The following is an 18,647-nucleotide window of genomic DNA, read 5'->3' as shown; positions in this document are numbered from 1 at the left end:
TCCTCCTGTTGAAAAATAGAGGAACTATGAATATATAAATATTGTTTATTTCATCAAAGATTTAACCACAGGAAACGTAGCCACTGAAAGTTTCTCAGTGTGTGTGCACCGGAGGCTTAAAGTTTCCAGGTCACACCTGCAAGTTGCAAACTGAACGACAACTGATATTACAAAATCATGCTTGTACATACTCGTCTTAAAGTTTCCCTGTGGCGTTTTTGTCCTGCATTAGTAGTTTTCATGTTTGGACTGCCATTTTGTCCGGCTCATGCATGGACACAAGGACACAGATGCATGTGCATGTCATGATGCGCAATTACCACCAATGGTTAACTGTTCCAGTGATCTACAGGAGGTGTTAATGAAGACTGCAAGCTAGTTAATATGGATGTAAACAATGCAGATTCTAAACTTTTTAGAGAAGCCTGAATTTAACACATTTGTCAGAGTAACACTGAATGTAAGCATTTTCATTTACAAGAACTCCACAGGGAACCTTAAAACTCAGATTGAAATTGAGCAGAAACACTTTCCGTCTGCAGGAGATGACTTTGAGGACAGTCTCTGCACATACATCATTCTGCACAGTGAAAACCAAACACTCAACAGAAGTATCAATAAGGGAAACATATTTCTGAGCAGAATGTGAGCAACTAAAAAGACAAAGAGCTAAAATACTTTGCTTTTATTACCTTTTTTAACAAATACGTTGAAGTACATCCATAACAACACAGTTCAGATTTCCTTTTTATCAAGTGTTTACATCTACACGCTTTGTACAGATTTGTATACAAAACAATAATTTACGTCCCATAGAAGTCTAGTTACACTTAACTATACAACGACTTGTAAATGAAATAAATATAAAAACAGAAATAATCACAGGTGATAACAAAAATGTAAAAAGCCATAGTACAAGTACACCACCAGCACCTGTCTTCTGAAGTTGCATCTAAAAAGATATACATTTTCCCTTTCTACTGGCAAAAGTACATCTGTGTTGGCGAAAGTAAAGAGTTCATTCCATAGTTTCGTAACAGAAGCACCAGATATACTGTACGATTCCTATTCAGGCCAGAGAGTTATATCGGGACACTGATGTGAACTTTTTTTATGTGGTTCAACAGACATCTCAATTCATATGAAAAACAAGTTTGTTCATAGATAAAGAAATCATCTGTACGAACAGCTCGTCATCCGTAATGATGTTGAAAACAAACATTTTCTGATCACATAAAATCACTTTTTCAAATTAATGGGATTTCACTCTCCAGGTAGCATTAGTAGATTAAAAATACTGTCAGTGCTTCACCTCTGCTGCTTTGGGAACTTGTTCTCAGCAACTTACAGTACACCTACCAACTTAAAACAGAAATATCAGACAAGTGTGTGATAATCCAGTGATGGGGTGATGATCGCATCGCGATACAGGTGCATATGTGAACTTTAATTCACTACCATGACACATCCACTACTTCACTGTGTATTTTGTGGTAATTGAATGATCGCAGACCCCTGTTGACAAAACTAAGAATGATTGTTTCTTTTCTCTGGGTGCTGTACACCGCCGGCCATGTGTTTTTGTTAACACAACAAAAAGCATTATGTTACAGAGTGGTGGGGTTCAGAGCACCAGGAAGCACAACAGATGCTTTTTTTTGTCACTCACTCTCCCTCTCTCTCTTTCACACACGCTCACAATTACCATACATGACTTGAGTACTGCATTTATCATGATTTTTTTTTTACCAAGATGGCAAGTGCTACTGGGAACAGGTTGCTAATCCTTACTGCTGCATTTAGTACATTTTAACAAAATGATGCAAACGTTTTGCAAACTACACTTCAGTTTTGAGACAAATAATTAGGACCATTGTGACTGAGAACTGATTGCTGCCTGCAAAATCAAAAATGTGTATCTACAAAGAGACATCTGCACAATCTGCCATGCACACTGTCACCAGCAAGGGACATGCAGTTAAAAGTGCAAGTCTACAGAGGGGTTCTGTTGCTAACTCTGACGGAGCATTAATGTTATGTACATGTGTATACATTTCTGAACAAACATTAGGCTGAGGATTCAAAAAAGAGCAAAACAACAGAACAGACTAAGTGCAGCACAAACACACACGCACCACATTATTTCAATGTGAAAGGTGTTGTGCTGAGGGTGCAGTGATTGGGGTGTGATGGTTGTTTCAACATTGTTCTTTGTTGTGGCACAGTATTTGGCTCGGTCAGAGTCACTCTGCCTGCACCACGTCCTTGTGGTGGCGCATGATATGCTGGTTCTTCTCCGATGGTCGTCGGAAGCCTTTCGAACAGATCTCGCAGCGGTGTGGATAGTCTTTCGTATGAATGGAAATCACGTGTCGCTTGAAACCCGAAGCGTCCCCGGTGCTGTAGTCACAGTACTGGCACTGGTAAATTCTCCTTTCTTTCTGTCCTTTGCCAATTACTACAGTCACACTGCTGGCTAAGCTGGCTGCGCTGACTCTAGCAGGAGGGCCAGCGCCACTGGACCCACTAGGTGCAGACTTTTTGGGTGTCACAACAGGAGTGTGTGTCTCTGTCCTCTTACCCTCACTCTTTTCAGGAGAGGCCTGTTGCTCTTTTGTGTGGACAGACAAGATATGGCGACTGAGAACAAAAGGGTCTGCAATTTTAAAGTTGCAGTGCCGGCACTGGTGGAGTTTCTTGGTGCGGTGGGATACTGAGTGCTTCTTTAGTTCAGATGGCCGGTGGAAGCCTTTCCCACAGACAGCACATTTGTGTGGATAGTCCTTGGTGTGAACAGATATGATATGGCGTTTCAGGTCACTGGAGTTGGAACTTTTGTGATCACAGTGGGCACAATGGTGGGTCTTATTCTCCTCGTGTGTTAGTCCGTGCTGCATTAACTCCTCCTCCTCTGCAAAGGTCTGGAAACAGCGCTCACATTTGTATGGCATCTCTTTGCTATGCTTGGTCTTGATGTGCGTCTTGAGATTAGAGGAATCGGCCGACTTGTAGTCGCAGTACAGGCAGGAGTAAGGCTTCTCGCCCGTGTGTGTGCGCATGTGTTTCTTCAACTCTGAAGGGTGTCGAAAGCCTTTTCCACATTCCACACAGATGTGGGGGAAGCTTTTACTGTGAACAGCCAACAAGTGCCGATTGAGAAGTCCTTGCTCAGCGGTTTCATAATCACAGAACTTGCATTTATGCATCTTGGTGGGCGGTGGAGGTGGCTGGTTCTTGGGCTCCCGGTGGTGGTGCTGCAGTCTGTGAGAGAATAGCGCCGCCTGCTGGTGGAACTCCTTGCCACACATTTCACACTCGAAAGGGGCCTTGCTGCTGAGAGCGTGCACCTCCATGTGGTTGTGGAGGCTGGCTTTCTTGTTGGTGGTGAAGTCACAGTCTGTGCATTGGTACTTTTTCCTGGTCAGAACATCCTGGTGATGATTCTTGGTGTGTCGTTTCAGGAAGCCTCGTGACTTGAACTTTTTACCGCAGAGCATGCAGGGGTAAACTGTCAGAGGCTGACCATATGGACCGATGATGATGGCTAGAGAAAAAAAAAGACAAGAGGGAGAAGGAAATATGTGTTTAAATCCATTCATTAGTTTAAAAGGGTGAGAAGTACCATATATTCAATAATGTGTCGATAAATAAAACAGCCACACATAATCAGTGCTTGATCCTTGTAAGGCAACACTAAGGTTAACAGAGTTCTGTGAATGTAATGACACAACTACGTAAGTGGGACTAAAGATATCTGCAGAATAAAAGATCTGTACCATGAAATGAATAATAATAATAATATATAGTATAATAATATATAGCATATAGTATTATATATATATTATATATATAATATATAATAATAATGATATATAGCAGCACAAAGCAGATCCTCAGTATTAGAATCAGAGGAAATATCTTTTACTTAAGCAGTTAAAAAAAGGCCTGGCTTTATGGTTTGATTTATCAAATCTTTTTTCATGAATTCTACCATTGTGATTTTCAAAACTATAACTTTTGAACATTTGACAAAATCCTGTTGACAGCTAACATTAAAAGGTAAATTATAAAACAACTTGACCACATAAGGGAAATTGACAGGGAGGAACACACAATAAACTGCTGATAAGTGTGTGCCAGGGACGTGAGATAACTTTAACTGCTGCTACCAGGCACAGAGCGGCTGGAGAGAAGCAGCTGAACATGTTGTGCTGATACACAGCCTTGCTGACACACCACTAAATGGCACGACAAGAACTAATGTATCAATAGTATCTTCTGCAGAGTTAATAGGAAGAACTAGTGGAAGCCCTTAAGCTTTGCTAACAACTATAAAGTAAAACAAGTCAAGCTGAAGTCAACTGCCACTTGCAACAAATGCAGTATGTTGCTTTCTTGTGTTTTTCCTATTAACCTAAATTCAATGTCATAGTTTAAGTCATTTTGGGCTATGATCACATCTATTGTGCATTTGTTATTGATTAATTAATTAATTAAAAATAAGTTGATAACTTATTTTTAAATGATAATGCATCTGCACCTTCCCCCCTGGACAGCTGCACTGTAACAGTTATGACCTCAAGGCCTTTTTTATGGTGTGATGAGAGAACGAGCATTTTACCATTTACATGCAAAATGGCCTGAGGAGGCAACCTACATATCCTTTGTGTTGCCCTTACCTGTCTGGACCTGTCGAGGCTCCGACCGTCTCTTGCTTTTGTTGCGTTGTCTATTGATTTCATCGACCCCGTCCGATTCATCTATGTGCAGCAGTGCACTGGCTGCACCGTTGCGATTTTCACAACTCTCGCTATCCTCCGCACCTGAGAGAAACAGCGTGTCTTTAACACATAAATCAAGCAAACCAGCAGCTGTAAAGCTTAAAGCCAAGACACTCAGAGACGTGGTGGATGCACAGGCTTCCAGTGTTGTTTTAAAAGCAATTTAATAGACAGTGCTGACCATAAGCAGCTGCCCAGGCCACAGGCATGAAGTCCTTGCTTAGAGACACGCTGTCATACGAGCGGTCGTGAGTTACTGGCTCTTCACCTCCTACCACCACCTCCATATATACCTCATCAGTCACCTTGGACCCACCTGTAGATGAGCCCAACATGTACAAAACCAAAATACTACTGACGTTTAGTTTCATGACAGTCATCCCCGCTCTTCAGGCGTAGATGACTCACCGTGGTTTCCTTGATTGTGATGAGAATCCCCAACAGACATGTAAACCATCTTCTCTCTGAGCGTTTGGCCTGAAGACTCTGTTAACGCCACACTCTCTGTGTCTCCATCGCTGATGTCAACCGATTCTCCTGCACAATAAAAACAATGTTTAAATCCTCCACTTTTTGGCAAATGTGCCACAAGTTATTTGTCAAACTCAGGGCTCAGCTTCCCCCAGGCCAAGAAAACAAAATGTTACAATTGGCCAATAACATTCGTTTAGGGAAATTTCATCTAATCAGCAATACAATTTACAGAAAATGGTTTTGGCAAGATAGAGAAATATTCTAATTATTTGTATTTTCTGGCTGATGTAACAGACACATCTAATAGGGTATTTTGTGGCAATCACTAGCACTCAGAAATAATGAGGGGTCGAATCAAAACATAGTAGAGGCTGAAGGTTAACTGCTACTCACCCATGTCATCCTCCCCAGAATCAGCCTTGAAGATGTACACCTTTATCACCTCCTGTCCATCCTCATCCTTCTCCACTTCCTGGTCCTCCACGGCCCCCTCCACTGTTACCTCTGTTCCATCCTCAGACACCATTTTACCAGCTTCATCCACTAGTGAGGGACACACACACATCACATTTCATTAAAGATGTGCAAGTGTGTGGGGTCTACCAGTCATAAGCTTGTGACAGTATCAATTTTAACAACGTGACAGTGTTGAAAGTTTGTCTGAATACTCCATAAATGTTACTCACAAAACAGGGTTCTCATTTCAAACTGTCGTCTCAAACCCAAACTGATAAGTAACCCTTTATTAAAGCATCAGTAGCTAAAGACACTGTCAAAGCTTGAGCACACTGAGTTCAGATTAAATCATATCACTATCCCATGATAATGACAAGTCAATTTTACCAGTGAACCGAGTAGCACTTTGCTTACTTAGACAAGGAAAATGTACAGTGGGGCAGTCAGCGTTGAATAATTGCTGCAATTATTTCAAAAAGAAAAGAGACTGGCTTCTTGTGCTAATTATGTGGCTACACGTCAGAGATGTTTCAAATTTGTCATCTGTAATTTGTTGCCGTGGCTGCACCGTAGCAGTAACCAGACTCGACATTTTGTCTAAGATAAACCAACAGAACTCGACAACACTTCCTCACTCAACAATGTTGTAACTAGATACATAATATCTACCTGCCCAGGAACAGCAGAAGAAATTTTGGCAAAATTTGTCACATTTACTTTACGCTTATGTTGATTAAGTGGTAGAGTGCTGTCGTGGTAGATAAATAAAATAAACAGCGCCTGCATGAGATGTGGACATTAACAAAATCACTCTATTCTACACAGTAATCCAATGTTTATCATTTTAAAACCACTGCTAGCACTTTTTTAAATTCTAGTACACGTATTTATCCACATCTAAGAATATAAAGCCCCATTTACACTTATTTTAAAGTGGAATGACATTCAACACACTTTCTTTTACGCTTCACCACATATATGATGCAAACATGTGATAATGTATCTGTGGTAATGCATCTATGATAATGTCTCTGTGAAAACTGCAAAGAACACGAGAGGAAGAACAACTTCTGCACTTTAGCAGTTTAGTTACAACAGTAACAGTTTAGCTAGCAGCTGTCATCTATCCACAACTTAACACAAATACATTAATGAATTGAGTAATTTCAGTGTAATTTTACCAATCACATTCCAATCCGTTTTGAATGCCTTTTTTTTTTCAGATCAGATAGCTACCTGCTCTGTGGGCTACTAATGCTTTCAAGGTGAGCAACTGCACATTTGAATCCAATCCCAGTAAACTTACAGGATATCATTAGATAATCTCCACAGCCATCTTGGTCATCCTCCTGCTGCTCTGGGTCCAGCCCATCCTCAGGGATGTCTCCCATGGCAACACCTTCCTCCTCGCCCTCCAGAGCCATCACGCAGGTCTCTACAGCGACATCTTCATCTTCATCGCAGTGCACATACTCAGAAACCACATCCTCAACAGCATCCTGGATGACTAGCTCGTCTGGGGCAAATCTGTGAACTGCCATGCCTTCCCCCTCACCTTCTGACACCAACACAGTCTCTTGAAGCTCCACAACAAACTCCTGCCCACCGGCACCACCCTCATCTGGAAGAAGCAGGATAACCCAGTTAACCTGATAACAGTCAAGAGCAGCTGTTTATTGTGTGTGGGTGTTGTAAATGTTACATTAAATGTTGTTACTGATTTCCTACAAATGACATGACTCATTCCAGACATTTTGATTATGTAATTCAAATACTTCAAAGTTATTCTTGAAAAACCCCAACACCACGTTTATCACAACTCGCACATTCCCACAATCATTCTTTGTGTAAATAAAAACACATATTGATATAAGCATGGCTAATTACCCGATCCGTGTAATATTATTTTAGGCTCTTCAGAATGTATTGCAAGCCTGGTGACATCCTCATCCATTGTCCTCGCACTGCATTTGTTACTGGACAGCTGAAAGCATACGATAAAAAAAACAAAAACAAAACCTTAGATCTTTGGTGAGCAAAACTGTTAAACAGAAGAACCATGCAAACGCCAGCAATGTCAACAACTGATAGATTAGCTATTAATTGTATTGCTGTTACTACCTAAACTCAGTCTGTCATTACATCCTCACACATTATGTTATTATTTTCAGTAAAATGCTTCCATAGTTGACTAGATAAACGCACTGCAGACCATTCTCTTACACAATGTATTAACTGCGTAATAATATGTATTGACAACAGTCTTGTGATGTGTGTGCTAGGGCTGAGAATCTCAAGCGAAATAATCTACCCCATGCAAGCAAAAAAAGAAAAATCACGTGTTCATGGTCATTCATGTGATTTGAAACAATTTGATTTTCATAACATCGAACCAGATTACGCAGATCAAACATTATTGTTAGATTGTATGTTAACCTACACAGAATTAGGTTAATTTCTCTCTCAGATGTACCCAGTGAACAATGATCTTAACCTTTGCTTGTTGAAGAAAAACACGGTGTGTGTGTGTGTGTGAGTGTGTGTTGTTAATTTCATATTATAATGTGATTCACATGATAGAAAGAAAACTAGGATAATGTTGCACAACTACCGCTGCCTGAACATCGCCTTAACAATATACACACATACATATTAACAATACATAGCCATCATTAAAAGACTGTTGTTTTGCAGTAAATTCTATATGTATTGATTTCTGTAGGCTTTATAACATTGTGCATGTTTGACATTTTCTTCTAGGAACCGGACTGCATCGCTACTTCAATACTTTCTTTGGTCACAAGCAAGCACATGCGTAGAAACTTTTCAAATAATACCCTGCCCTAATATGATATATTTCATTGTCAGTTCTGTTATTCTTGAAGCCATACTAACTGCTATTTTTATTTACATCCAGTTGTGTTTTGTTGTATCTTGTTGTAACTGCTGCAATGAACAAGTTTCTTTGTGGAGAGCTTCATTTGTTTTGACATTTTATTCACACAAACAAAATAAGATCACCTAATATTAAAAACTGCACTGTAAAGAAGTCTCCCTCACTGGCCAAGTGACTGAAATATTGGGGGTGGAGAAGGCTCAATAATCAATGAAATTACTATTAAGAAAATTATTTTTTGCAGTGTTGGCTTGGGTCTGCGGCAAAGGACGGAAAGTGATGAAATGACCAGTGGCATAACTGCCAGGACCGCATCACTACTTCAATTACCTATATCAAAATCAAACAAATGCTTCCCCAATAACACAACACATCCATTGTGGAGATGAAGGTGAGATAATGTGCGACAGAAACCTCGCTGTCACATACAGAGGGGGTGTGTGTGGGGGGTGCAGAGATGTAAACAGTGGTGTGGACGATGCAAACCGGGGTGCCATTTAATTTCCACTGAATGTACCATCCCCCACCTCCAGGTGGAAAAAGATGACAACGGTGTGTGGGGATGCGGCTCACAACACAGTGCATCAGTGTGCTGAAAAACGCCGCCAACACATTAAAACCTCCGCGTGAAACTGGACTAACCCAGCATCTCATTCATGCAACACTTTACAGCGTAAAACCCGATGAGATGATTAACGGCAGTATCTTCAACTGACCACTGGAGAAGCGTTAGCGCCGATTAAACGCAATGCAAAGTCCGACTGTCACAGCCACAACACACATTTAGAAACTGCTGATTGCACAGACAAACATGCAGTAAGATAAAAGTAGGAAATAAAGAAGGAAGGTTGCGTTAGGTCTAAACTGATTAGGCTAGCAGGAGGAAGGCTATACGCACACTCCTTTTCCACAACCGATTTTCATCACACCAGCGTCCGCCATTTTGTTAGCATGGTGTCTGCACGAATGCTAATTTTAACACTTACTAAAAACAGTCCTCGCTGGTGAGAAATGTTACTCGCGCTTCCGCTGAAGGGTATACCGCACACCAAGTGCTATGATCAGTTGGAAATTACGATGGCCAACGACGATTGGCGAATACAAAAAGCATTTTACTCTCAGCAGGGCTGGTTAGCTAACCGGATAGGCCTGAATTACCAATCACGGCCTCTATTGAGGCCTGGGCCTGAGAAGAAAAGGCCCAGCCCTTTGCGGCCTCTCCGTAAGAATAAAGAAATAAATTAAAATACTACATGCATGCAAAAACAAAGAGCTACGGACACGCACAAATGCAAACATAGATCTGCAAACGGGCGCCCTAAGAGCAAAAATGACCCGCGTACCAGATTTGTGCTGCAGGGATGGCCTCTGTCCGCTTCTCGGCTTCCCAGGCCGCCTGTTCCCCCAGACTCGGGCACGATTCAGTCGGGAATTTTGTGTTATTTGGGCGGGCCGGAGAGGAGCAGAGAAGGAGGGGTTAGGGGTTGTTTCTGGAGCTCCGCTGAAAGCAAAGCAGGACGTCTGGAGCCAGATCTTGTCATGCTACAGCCCCCCGCTCCTCCAGCTCCGAGGCCGCCGTCAGCACGACACGTCACAGCCCGAGAGCGGCAGGAAAATGCGGAAGGGTTGCGGTGGAAATCACACCGACAGGAACCAACAGGCCATAATCTGAAGACCACTGTTCAAAATGGTTATGTCAAAACGCGCACTGTAGTGTATTTCTAAGTAGTTCATGCTCCGAGGATGGTGTGGCTAGTAATAGGCTGAGGACTGCTTCACTTCCCCGCACACAGCAGAGTCATAAGCAGACGGTGAGGTGGTCAATAAAAGGTGATTAAACTATGACCTCCACTCGTAGCATCCAACATTTAAACAAACCGCCCACTAGTTTCCAATGAAAGACCCCACCATTGTATCACTTTCGTCCTCGGGATGTTTCTTCAAGACAATCTACTACCAACTGCTTTGGCTCCAGTTAAGGTTATCACAAATTTATACTATTAGAAGTAGCTTTGATTTTTTTTATTTTTTTTTTATTTATTTATTTTTATTTTTTAAATATATGTTAAACGCCTACAAATCACAAGTTAATTATTGGGAGAAAAAAAAAAAAAAAAAGGTTGTAAGGTTCACAACAAGATTATTAAAACTTTTGATGCAGAAGTAGGAAGTAAAAAAAAAAATCTACATTTACAATTTTAAGCAAAATACTTTTACTCAAGCACAAATTTGATGTACTTTATTTTCCATGCCATATTTCAGAGGAGCTTACTGTACTTTTACATAATCACGTTCACCTGACAAATTCATGTATGTATACAAAGTGATTATAACTCACAATATAGCTTATGTTTTAAATTAAACTAATAGTATGTAAAAATGTTCAAATTAGCTTCTGTTTAAATGTTACTTCCATGGCAATGCATCAATAATTATAATCCAGTATTATAATACGCAACACTGACAGGGACCATTCTGCTACGTAAATTTGGTGACACAACCTCTTTACATTGACTCAAGCAATATTTTCAGTAAATGAATTGTAATAGAGCATTTTTACGTTTTGGTCTTGCTGCTTAATTAAAAAATCTGAAAACTTCCACCACTGATTCTAAGATAGTGGCACATGAGGATTTACATTGTCTTGCGACATGGTATTTGTATTACTACAACCCAAGATTCAATCTTTAATTCAAGAGTTGTTTCAAAATGCATTTGATGTAATGGCAATAAAACTGCAAAACAAAACAACACCCTCTGCAAATAGTTCTCCCTGTGGTCTGCAACCTGAGAGTCACAAGATGAAATGGAGGGGTTGCGTAATGATAAATAAGTTAGGAATTACTAACACACGTGTTTATTTATTTATTTTGTAACTTTTCTCAAATCTTTTGAGAATTTTACATTTACAGTACTGTGAAAAATTCAAATGAAGCAATATCTGCCAGCAGTATAGTAGAGCATTACCAAAGTTCAATGTTCATTCACTAATCAGCAGAGCTTTAAATTTTAGATTAACTGAGATGAGCAAAAGCAGTTTATTATCAAAGGTAACAGCTGATTGTTAAATGTATTTCAGACTGTGCCAAATCACTCACAGCAGGATTCTTGCCATCACCAACATACAGTACAAGTCAATTAACAGTAAACTTTATTTGGCAGTCATTTTCACCAGATCCTCTTTTTCAATCTCAAAAAGACGCCAGCCCTCCTCGGAGGAGAGGTCAGCTGCTCCTCTTCGCTTGTAGAACTCAATTGACTTTGTGTTGTTTTCTGCTACGATGAAGTGCATACTGCTACACCGAGTCTTCACGGCCGTCTATGGGAAGGAAAAAATAAATAAAACAAAAAGCAAGAGGACAAATGTAGAATTGAATACAGTTGAAATTAAGTTGAATCTGTCAACAAAGAAGCTATAAGTGTACCTCGCTCAAAACCTTCAGGATTTGTGAACCAATGCCGAGACCTGGTGGGTGCAAGATCAAATGTACAGAGTGAACTTAGTTTATATGAAACGCCCCTCAATGTTGCAAAACCTTTTAGCTGTAACTTATTAACCTTTACCACCATCATATAACGCCACATGTCAACAACCTTACCTCGAAACTCCTGCATGACATAGAAGTCTTCCAAGTACAGGAGCTTTCCAATCCATGGGTCATATGTGAAGTAGTACATGGCAAAAGCAATCACAGTGTACCCTAGGGGCAAAACACCAGGAGTTGAACTTGAAGGAAAGGGAAGAAAAATGTGACTGTCAAATTGTGAGGCGCTTTGTGTTAGAGACATGTTTTTACCATCTGAACTCTGCTCCTTTGGGACTTCCGCGACCAAGCAGTGGTAGAATGGATGATCCCCAAAGCCGTCTTCAAGTAGATCTGTAAGTGGGACGTTACTTTTTAAGAATGCATGAAGACTGAAAACATTTTTGTTTTCAAATTCCAAGAAAATACATATATAAAATGTATGCTTATAGTTAAACATAATGTAGATTAAACTGAACCACCTTTCTCTGTCAGCCTGACTTTCTCCTCCATCTCTTCAAATTTAGCAAGTTCCTAAATAGCAAAAAGAAACAAGAAAACCATTAAATTTTGCTTTTAAATGGAACTGCAATTATAAATAGCACAATAGAAAAAATAGATTTGCTGTCAAATGGGCACAATGTCTTATTGTTTGTTAAAGAAAAGATTAGACTTTTGACATTTGACTTACCTTTATGAGTCGCAGGATGTCGGACACATCCCTGGGTTCAGCTGTCCGTAATATAAAATTGGCCATTTTCTCCTTTTACCCTTTTTCCCTTTGCTTACTAGTCCTCTGAATGTGAATAAAAGCAAAATTTGTTTCTTCATCCGCTCCTCAGGAGTTCATCCCCCGACAATGAATAGAAAACCAGCATATACAGAATGGCATGGGCTGCGTTGCACAGAATGATACAGCAGCTTCAGCTGCTTCTCTTTTATGTATTCCTAGAGGAGGACACCCTTACCATTAATCCATATATGGACAAACAGCACCTTACATCCTGTTTCTTTTTCTTTTCTGTTGACTCCTTATCTTTGTGTCGAAGACTGTACTTCATTTGAATGTTGTTTAAAAGGTAAATATTAACCAGACCTGGAAAAAAAACCTGACCGCTGCACTTAATGTCTGTAGATCTGGGTAAAGAATAACCCACACGTGAAAATGAAATTCAACATTTACATCTAAACCAACTGCTCTTCAGCGGTGTCATATAACATATATGCTTATATGCATTATATGCATATATATATATGCTCTGCAAACACACACACACACACACACACACACACACACACACACACACACACACACACACACACAAAATCTTAATTGGTCTGCTGACGGCCCCATTTAAATGATATATTGTTCATGGTAAGTACCTGGAATAAAAAGGAAAATGAATCGGAGAAGGTGATAGATGCAGTATCTTACAGTCAAGGCTGTGATATTATCTTTTTTTGTGATGGATCTTTTAGTCAAATCTTTTCAGACTTTGTCTCAATGCTCCAAGTAACCTTGTATGTGATATTCTGTGATCTGTTGACTGTCATAAACATACTGACCCTTGACTGTTGTGTGTGTGCTCAGATGTCAGTATATCTTTTGGTCACACAGAATAGAGTTAGGGCCTAGTTTTCATTGTGTTCTTTAAACAGGCTTTATGTAATTGCATTTGGTTGACTTGCTCAACAAGAATTCCTTCCACTTGTACAAACCTCCCTCACAAATAAGACGAGCTTGCCTGCATTTCAGTTGCAGTTGCAAGGGCCTGTTGCATGGGCTAATCTAGACAGTGAATATTTATTATATTCTTTTCTAGAAAGCTGGTTCCCTGTTTGCAGACTGGTCTAAAAGCAGTGCACCTGTACTGAACATGCAGAATTCATACACAGTCCAGCACTTTCATTTAACTTTAACAACTATTTGAGTTGCAGAAAATACCACACAGTACTGTTGTCTCCACAGAATCTCTCAGGTATTTCTCAGCTACACTTTCACCCGATGTTTCCACCTGCAAAACCTCAGCATCAGCATGTTGTTTGACACATTTCCCAGCGGTTATTACTGCACCTTAATTTTTCTCTACCTTTCATTATTTCGGACCAAGCAGCGATGTGTTGTTAACCAGCTCCGACTCCAACGGAGTGATGCTACAGTTAAATAGACACCCTTTACTCAGAATTTGCAGTTTGTTCTCAGACTACCTCCAGCGCAAGCTTATTTAATCCTTTGAGTGGATGCTCAAGGAAAAGTCATGCCTGACCGTGCATGACATGCAGAGCCTGGGGCTAGTTTCCAAGGCAAGGCATGCATTACTGTGTTAACCTTACATTTACATTTTAGCAAATTCAAAACGAACACTGTGACCAGTACAGCTAATATTGTGGCACTTCTGATGATACTTATATTTCTTTCCTACTTTGTAATCAGCTGTTGCTAGTAAGCATCTGGCAGCCACTGGGTGAATTCACATCAATTCACAGCTGTTCATTCCCTGTGTGATGCAGGCATTGAAACCTTCAGCGCTACAGAAATAAAAAAGGTTTGGACTGAGCTAAAACTATCAAGTGGATCTTAAATACTAGCCAGACCAGCATTTTATGAAAACACATTTTATTTGTACTTTCAGTAAGTGGTGGATTTCAAAGACTGGGAAAACAAAAAGGCAGATCAGTTGAGTTTATCAAAATACTTCAGCTTGCCTGAAGGATCGGGAATGATCTGTGGGAAAGAATAAATGAAATTAGTGCACGGTAAGTATTTCTTATGATAATAAGAATCACACTAGACAATAGAAATATACTAAAAAACACCATAAAACAGGTTGTGATTAATGTAGATCCCTGAAGAAAAACTAGTCTGTTATTGTGTGTTTCACAGTTATTGCTTAGTTTCCCACTTCACAATGAAAAATCCTCAGTGAATGTCCCTGCTCACCAGTTTGGGTCAAATTGACCATAAATGTGTTTTTGCAAAACACCAGAGGTAGCTTCCTTCTGCAGCTTGTTCTGAGACCTTTCCTCTACATAGTTAGGCAACGCTCACAGTCCATTCGTCTTAACTTCTATCTGTCTGTATCTGAAGGCTTATGTTTTAACAGACTGAGACAGTTTGTCTCTTAGACAGACACAGAATTTGTCATTGCACTAGCTGGACAGAGACAGACTGATTTGCAAATACATGGTACCCTATATGAGATCTTCTATCCAATGTAAGACAATATTGTAACCAAATGTATCCAAATCAATCTCAGTGATACTCACCGTGTCGCTGCCTGGTTTCCATCCTGCTGGACACACTGTGAAAAATGACATAATTCCAGTCAGCACTTAAACAACAGAATCCACTGAAAACTGGCTATTAGTTTTCAGGTGCTGCTGCATTACTAGATTATAGCCATAAAAAAGAAAAAAGTCAATTCATTTCAGATGTTTAAATAGAAACTAACTATGCAAAAAATAAAACATTTCATAAGTGAATTTGTTTTAATGAGCTTCTTGTACCTTCTCCGTGCTTGTCAGTGTACTGGAAGGCCTGGACCAGCCGCAGAGTCTCATCCACAGATCTTCCTACTGGGAGATCGTTCATGGTGATCTGCCTCAGGATGCCTTTGCCGTCGATGATGAAGAGACCCCTGAGATAGACACACACAAGTGAGATTCAAGCCTGATTTAATGTTAGTTGTTCACTACGGACTTATACATGGTTTTTAAAATGCTGACTTCTGACTTACTGTAAAAAGTCATGAAACAAATTAATTCACAAGACACATTGATCCCACCCAAACTATAGTTTCTCCTATAACTTATTGTGCATTGTGCACCTCAGAGTGGCATAAGTGTTAACATTGATAATAGCCATGAATGTAAATGTGAACCTGTACCTCAGTGTGTGTCCCTGGTCCTCCAGGTAGACTCCATAGTCTTTTGAAATCTGATGAGTGAGGTCAGACAACAGAGGGATTTTCATTTCTCCAAGTCCACCCTGCTTCCTGGGCGTATTGATCCTATTAAAAAGGAAGACTTAGAGTAGAGCTCTTGAACACAAAATAATCAAACCAAAAACAAGACACAAAAAAAAGAAAAAAAAAAGAAAAGAAAACATCCCTTCCCTTCAGAAATAAAATATAACACCACCCAAGCCAGTTAAATCAATCTACTGAAATTCCAATGTACTTGGATCATTATTCCACTTCAGTCAGTGTCTGTTATTATTAGGTTTTGAAAGCCTGACAGCCTGTAGGTATAAAGGTGACAGCTACTGTATCTTACCAGGCCAGGTGGGTGAACTGGGAGTCCACTGAGCAGGCGACCACCTCTGTATTGATGGCGTGGAACTCATGAACACGATCGCTGAATGCGATGATCTCAGTAGGGCAGACAAATGTGCTGCAGAAGAAACAGCAAATGCATTAACATAGGAACAAAGTCTGCACCCCGTGCAGCAATCCAACATAAATGAAGTGATTTTTGTGACGTGTGCATTAGATGTTACTCACAAGTCCAGGGGATAGAAGAAGAAGACGAGGTATTTGCCTTTGTAGTCCGACAGCTTCAGCTCCTTGAATTCACCGTTGATCACAGCTGTTCCTTCCCAGTGTGGCGAAGGCTTTGAAACTGACGTAGGAAGAAAAGTATATATTTGACTGATAAAACCAGATTTTTTTTTTTTACTGTAACTGTAAATTGAAAACATACATGACATGCGTTTTGCTATAATGCAAATGATTAAATGTCACATGTATTTCAGCACAAATATTCAGGGAAAAGAGCACAGCATTGATTTTGCTCAAATATACGTTTTGAGGTCATAATTCTGTTACGTGTATATCGAGGGCAGCAACTGATGATTATTTTGGTTGATGTTTAATACATCAATAACTTTTTTGATTAATCAATTAAGCATTCTGTCTATAAAATGTCAGAGCACCACACTGAAAAATGGCCTTCTTTTCTTAACTTGCTTGTTTTGTCGGACCAACAGTACAAAAACCCAGACATTTAATTTGTAATAACATAAAATAAAGATTAGCAATAAATACACTTTTCAGGATGTTTCAAGAATGTGTGGAATTTTTACTTAAACATGATTGATTGATTGATTATTTCAATCGTCTTTTTTTTCTTCTTCTTTTTTTTTTTTTTTTTTTTAAAAGCCAAACACTTGCTGTTTCCATCTTCTCAAATATGAAGATTTGATGCTTTTCTTACTTGTCACATGATAGTAAATTGAATTAAATTGAGTAGCTTATGGGTTTGTTGGTCACCTTGGGCTGTGGGAAATGATAACATTTATTTTTCATTATTTTACAATGTTTTATAAACAAAACGAATAATCAAGTAATTGTAAAAATATTTGGCAGAATAATTGCTAATGAAAATCATTTTTAGTTGCAGCTCTAGTGCAACTGTAGCTGTGATAAATAAATACTAAATACTACTAAATATTTCAATTTGTGTGACCCCTGTTCCTAGATCTGACCTTATGTATCATAATAACTTCTTCTCACATTGTAAGCATTAAATATTTCTGCAGTGTTTGTCTCTGCAGACTGAGGTGCTCAGACATGGGGTAAAGTCTCAAACCTCATGACGACACATGACAAACAGAGAAAAACTGTGTGAGTGAAGAGGAACAGAGGCCAGGAGTATAATGACTGACTCAAACACTTACATTTGCTTACAACACTGCATATTACATGGCCTCATACATGCCCGGGTGAGTTTGATGTATGCCTCTGATAGTTTCTAAGTTTTTCTGTCATTTTGTCCGACCCCCTGGTGTCTGTATGAACCAGTGTTGGTGCTGTGCCATGCACCGTCGTGTGTGCAGGAGGGGGGGACACAATCCCATGAATTTCACAGAATGACGTGTCCTATAAAAAACCATCTGATTTAAAGTACAGGCCTAAAGTGTAAGTGACACTAACCACTTAAAACTGTCACATATGAATTCAACTATATGGGACACGACCAGTAAAGAGTTTAAGAGCAGCTGCAGACAGATCCAGTCAGTTTGTTTCTATTGTCCTGGCAGCAGGGGCAGCATGAGGCTGCAGCAGCTGTCAACAAGAAGAGGCAAAGGATAACCACTGCGCACTTTGAAGATGCAAACGCTAATCGGCCACCTCTGGGTGAAATGAGGAGGGGAACTCACTCTTGGCTTTGCTGAGGTGCAGGGAATGGTCAGACACAGGAACGCGGAAAGCCTCTCCAGGATAGACGTGTCCTCCCGCGTAGTTGTGACACTGGGAGTTTCTCGCACTGGCGCCTTCGTCTGCAGATGTGACTGTGGTGGTGAGGAGGAGGAGGAGAGCGGTGCAGAGTGAACAGAGAAGCTGCTGCTGCTTTAGTGAAGTGTGGCAAAGAAACTCCATTGTGTCGTCCCTCCGAGAGCACGTAGCCACCGACTGGCAATGCGTTTCAGCCTTTGGTCAGGATTTGAGGAGCCTTCTTCCTCTCTTCTTCTTCTTCTCCTTCAGTCAAGTTTTGCAGCAGCTGGCGTCCTTATAT

At 40.1% G+C, this 18,647-nt stretch overlaps 3 protein-coding genes across 4 annotated transcripts; all 3 read right to left on the bottom strand.

Annotated features, from left to right (window-relative positions):
* Positions 1 to 670: 670 nt before the first annotated feature.
* LOC130182873 (zinc finger Y-chromosomal protein 1) lies at positions 671 to 10,409 on the bottom strand. Of its 2 annotated transcripts, XM_056398059.1 has the most exons (8): positions 9,951 to 10,409; positions 7,599 to 7,695; positions 7,018 to 7,332; positions 5,649 to 5,798; positions 5,190 to 5,318; positions 4,963 to 5,097; positions 4,680 to 4,823; positions 671 to 3,544 (listed from the first exon to the last, which is right to left on the bottom strand). In XM_056398059.1, exons 2-8 carry the CDS (start codon positions 7,663 to 7,665, stop codon positions 2,244 to 2,246), a joined length of 2,241 nt encoding a protein of 746 aa, XP_056254034.1. In that variant the 5' UTR covers positions 7,666 to 7,695; positions 9,951 to 10,409; the 3' UTR covers positions 671 to 2,243. The 2 variants fall into 2 exon arrangements, with proteins under 2 accessions (XP_056254034.1, XP_056254035.1); XM_056398060.1 differs by lacking the exon at positions 4,963 to 5,097 and having other exon boundaries at positions 9,951 to 10,408.
* A 1,050-nt stretch (positions 10,410 to 11,459) lies between these two features.
* Positions 11,460 to 13,138, bottom strand: LOC130182877 (diamine acetyltransferase 1-like). The gene is made up of 6 exons (XM_056398065.1): positions 12,823 to 13,138; positions 12,614 to 12,665; positions 12,405 to 12,485; positions 12,207 to 12,308; positions 12,033 to 12,073; positions 11,460 to 11,926 (listed from the first exon to the last, which is right to left on the bottom strand). The coding sequence occupies exons 1-6, from the start codon at positions 12,886 to 12,888 to the stop codon at positions 11,759 to 11,761; spliced, it is 510 nt and encodes a 169-aa protein (XP_056254040.1). The 5' UTR covers positions 12,889 to 13,138; the 3' UTR covers positions 11,460 to 11,758.
* Positions 13,139 to 14,731: 1,593 nt separating this feature from the next.
* prdx4 (peroxiredoxin 4) lies at positions 14,732 to 18,608 on the bottom strand. The gene is made up of 7 exons (XM_056398062.1): positions 18,292 to 18,608; positions 16,634 to 16,751; positions 16,407 to 16,523; positions 16,019 to 16,141; positions 15,639 to 15,769; positions 15,399 to 15,433; positions 14,732 to 14,856 (listed from the first exon to the last, which is right to left on the bottom strand). The coding sequence occupies exons 1-7, from the start codon at positions 18,509 to 18,511 to the stop codon at positions 14,806 to 14,808; spliced, it is 795 nt and encodes a 264-aa protein (XP_056254037.1). The 5' UTR covers positions 18,512 to 18,608; the 3' UTR covers positions 14,732 to 14,805.
* Positions 18,609 to 18,647: the final 39 nt, after the last annotated feature.

The sequence above is a fragment of the Seriola aureovittata genome, chromosome 15, assembly GCF_021018895.1.
Source record: "Seriola aureovittata isolate HTS-2021-v1 ecotype China chromosome 15, ASM2101889v1, whole genome shotgun sequence".
Classification (NCBI taxonomy): Eukaryota; Metazoa; Chordata; class Actinopteri; order Carangiformes; family Carangidae; genus Seriola; species Seriola aureovittata.
This window is presented reverse-complemented; position numbering and strand designations above follow the sequence as displayed.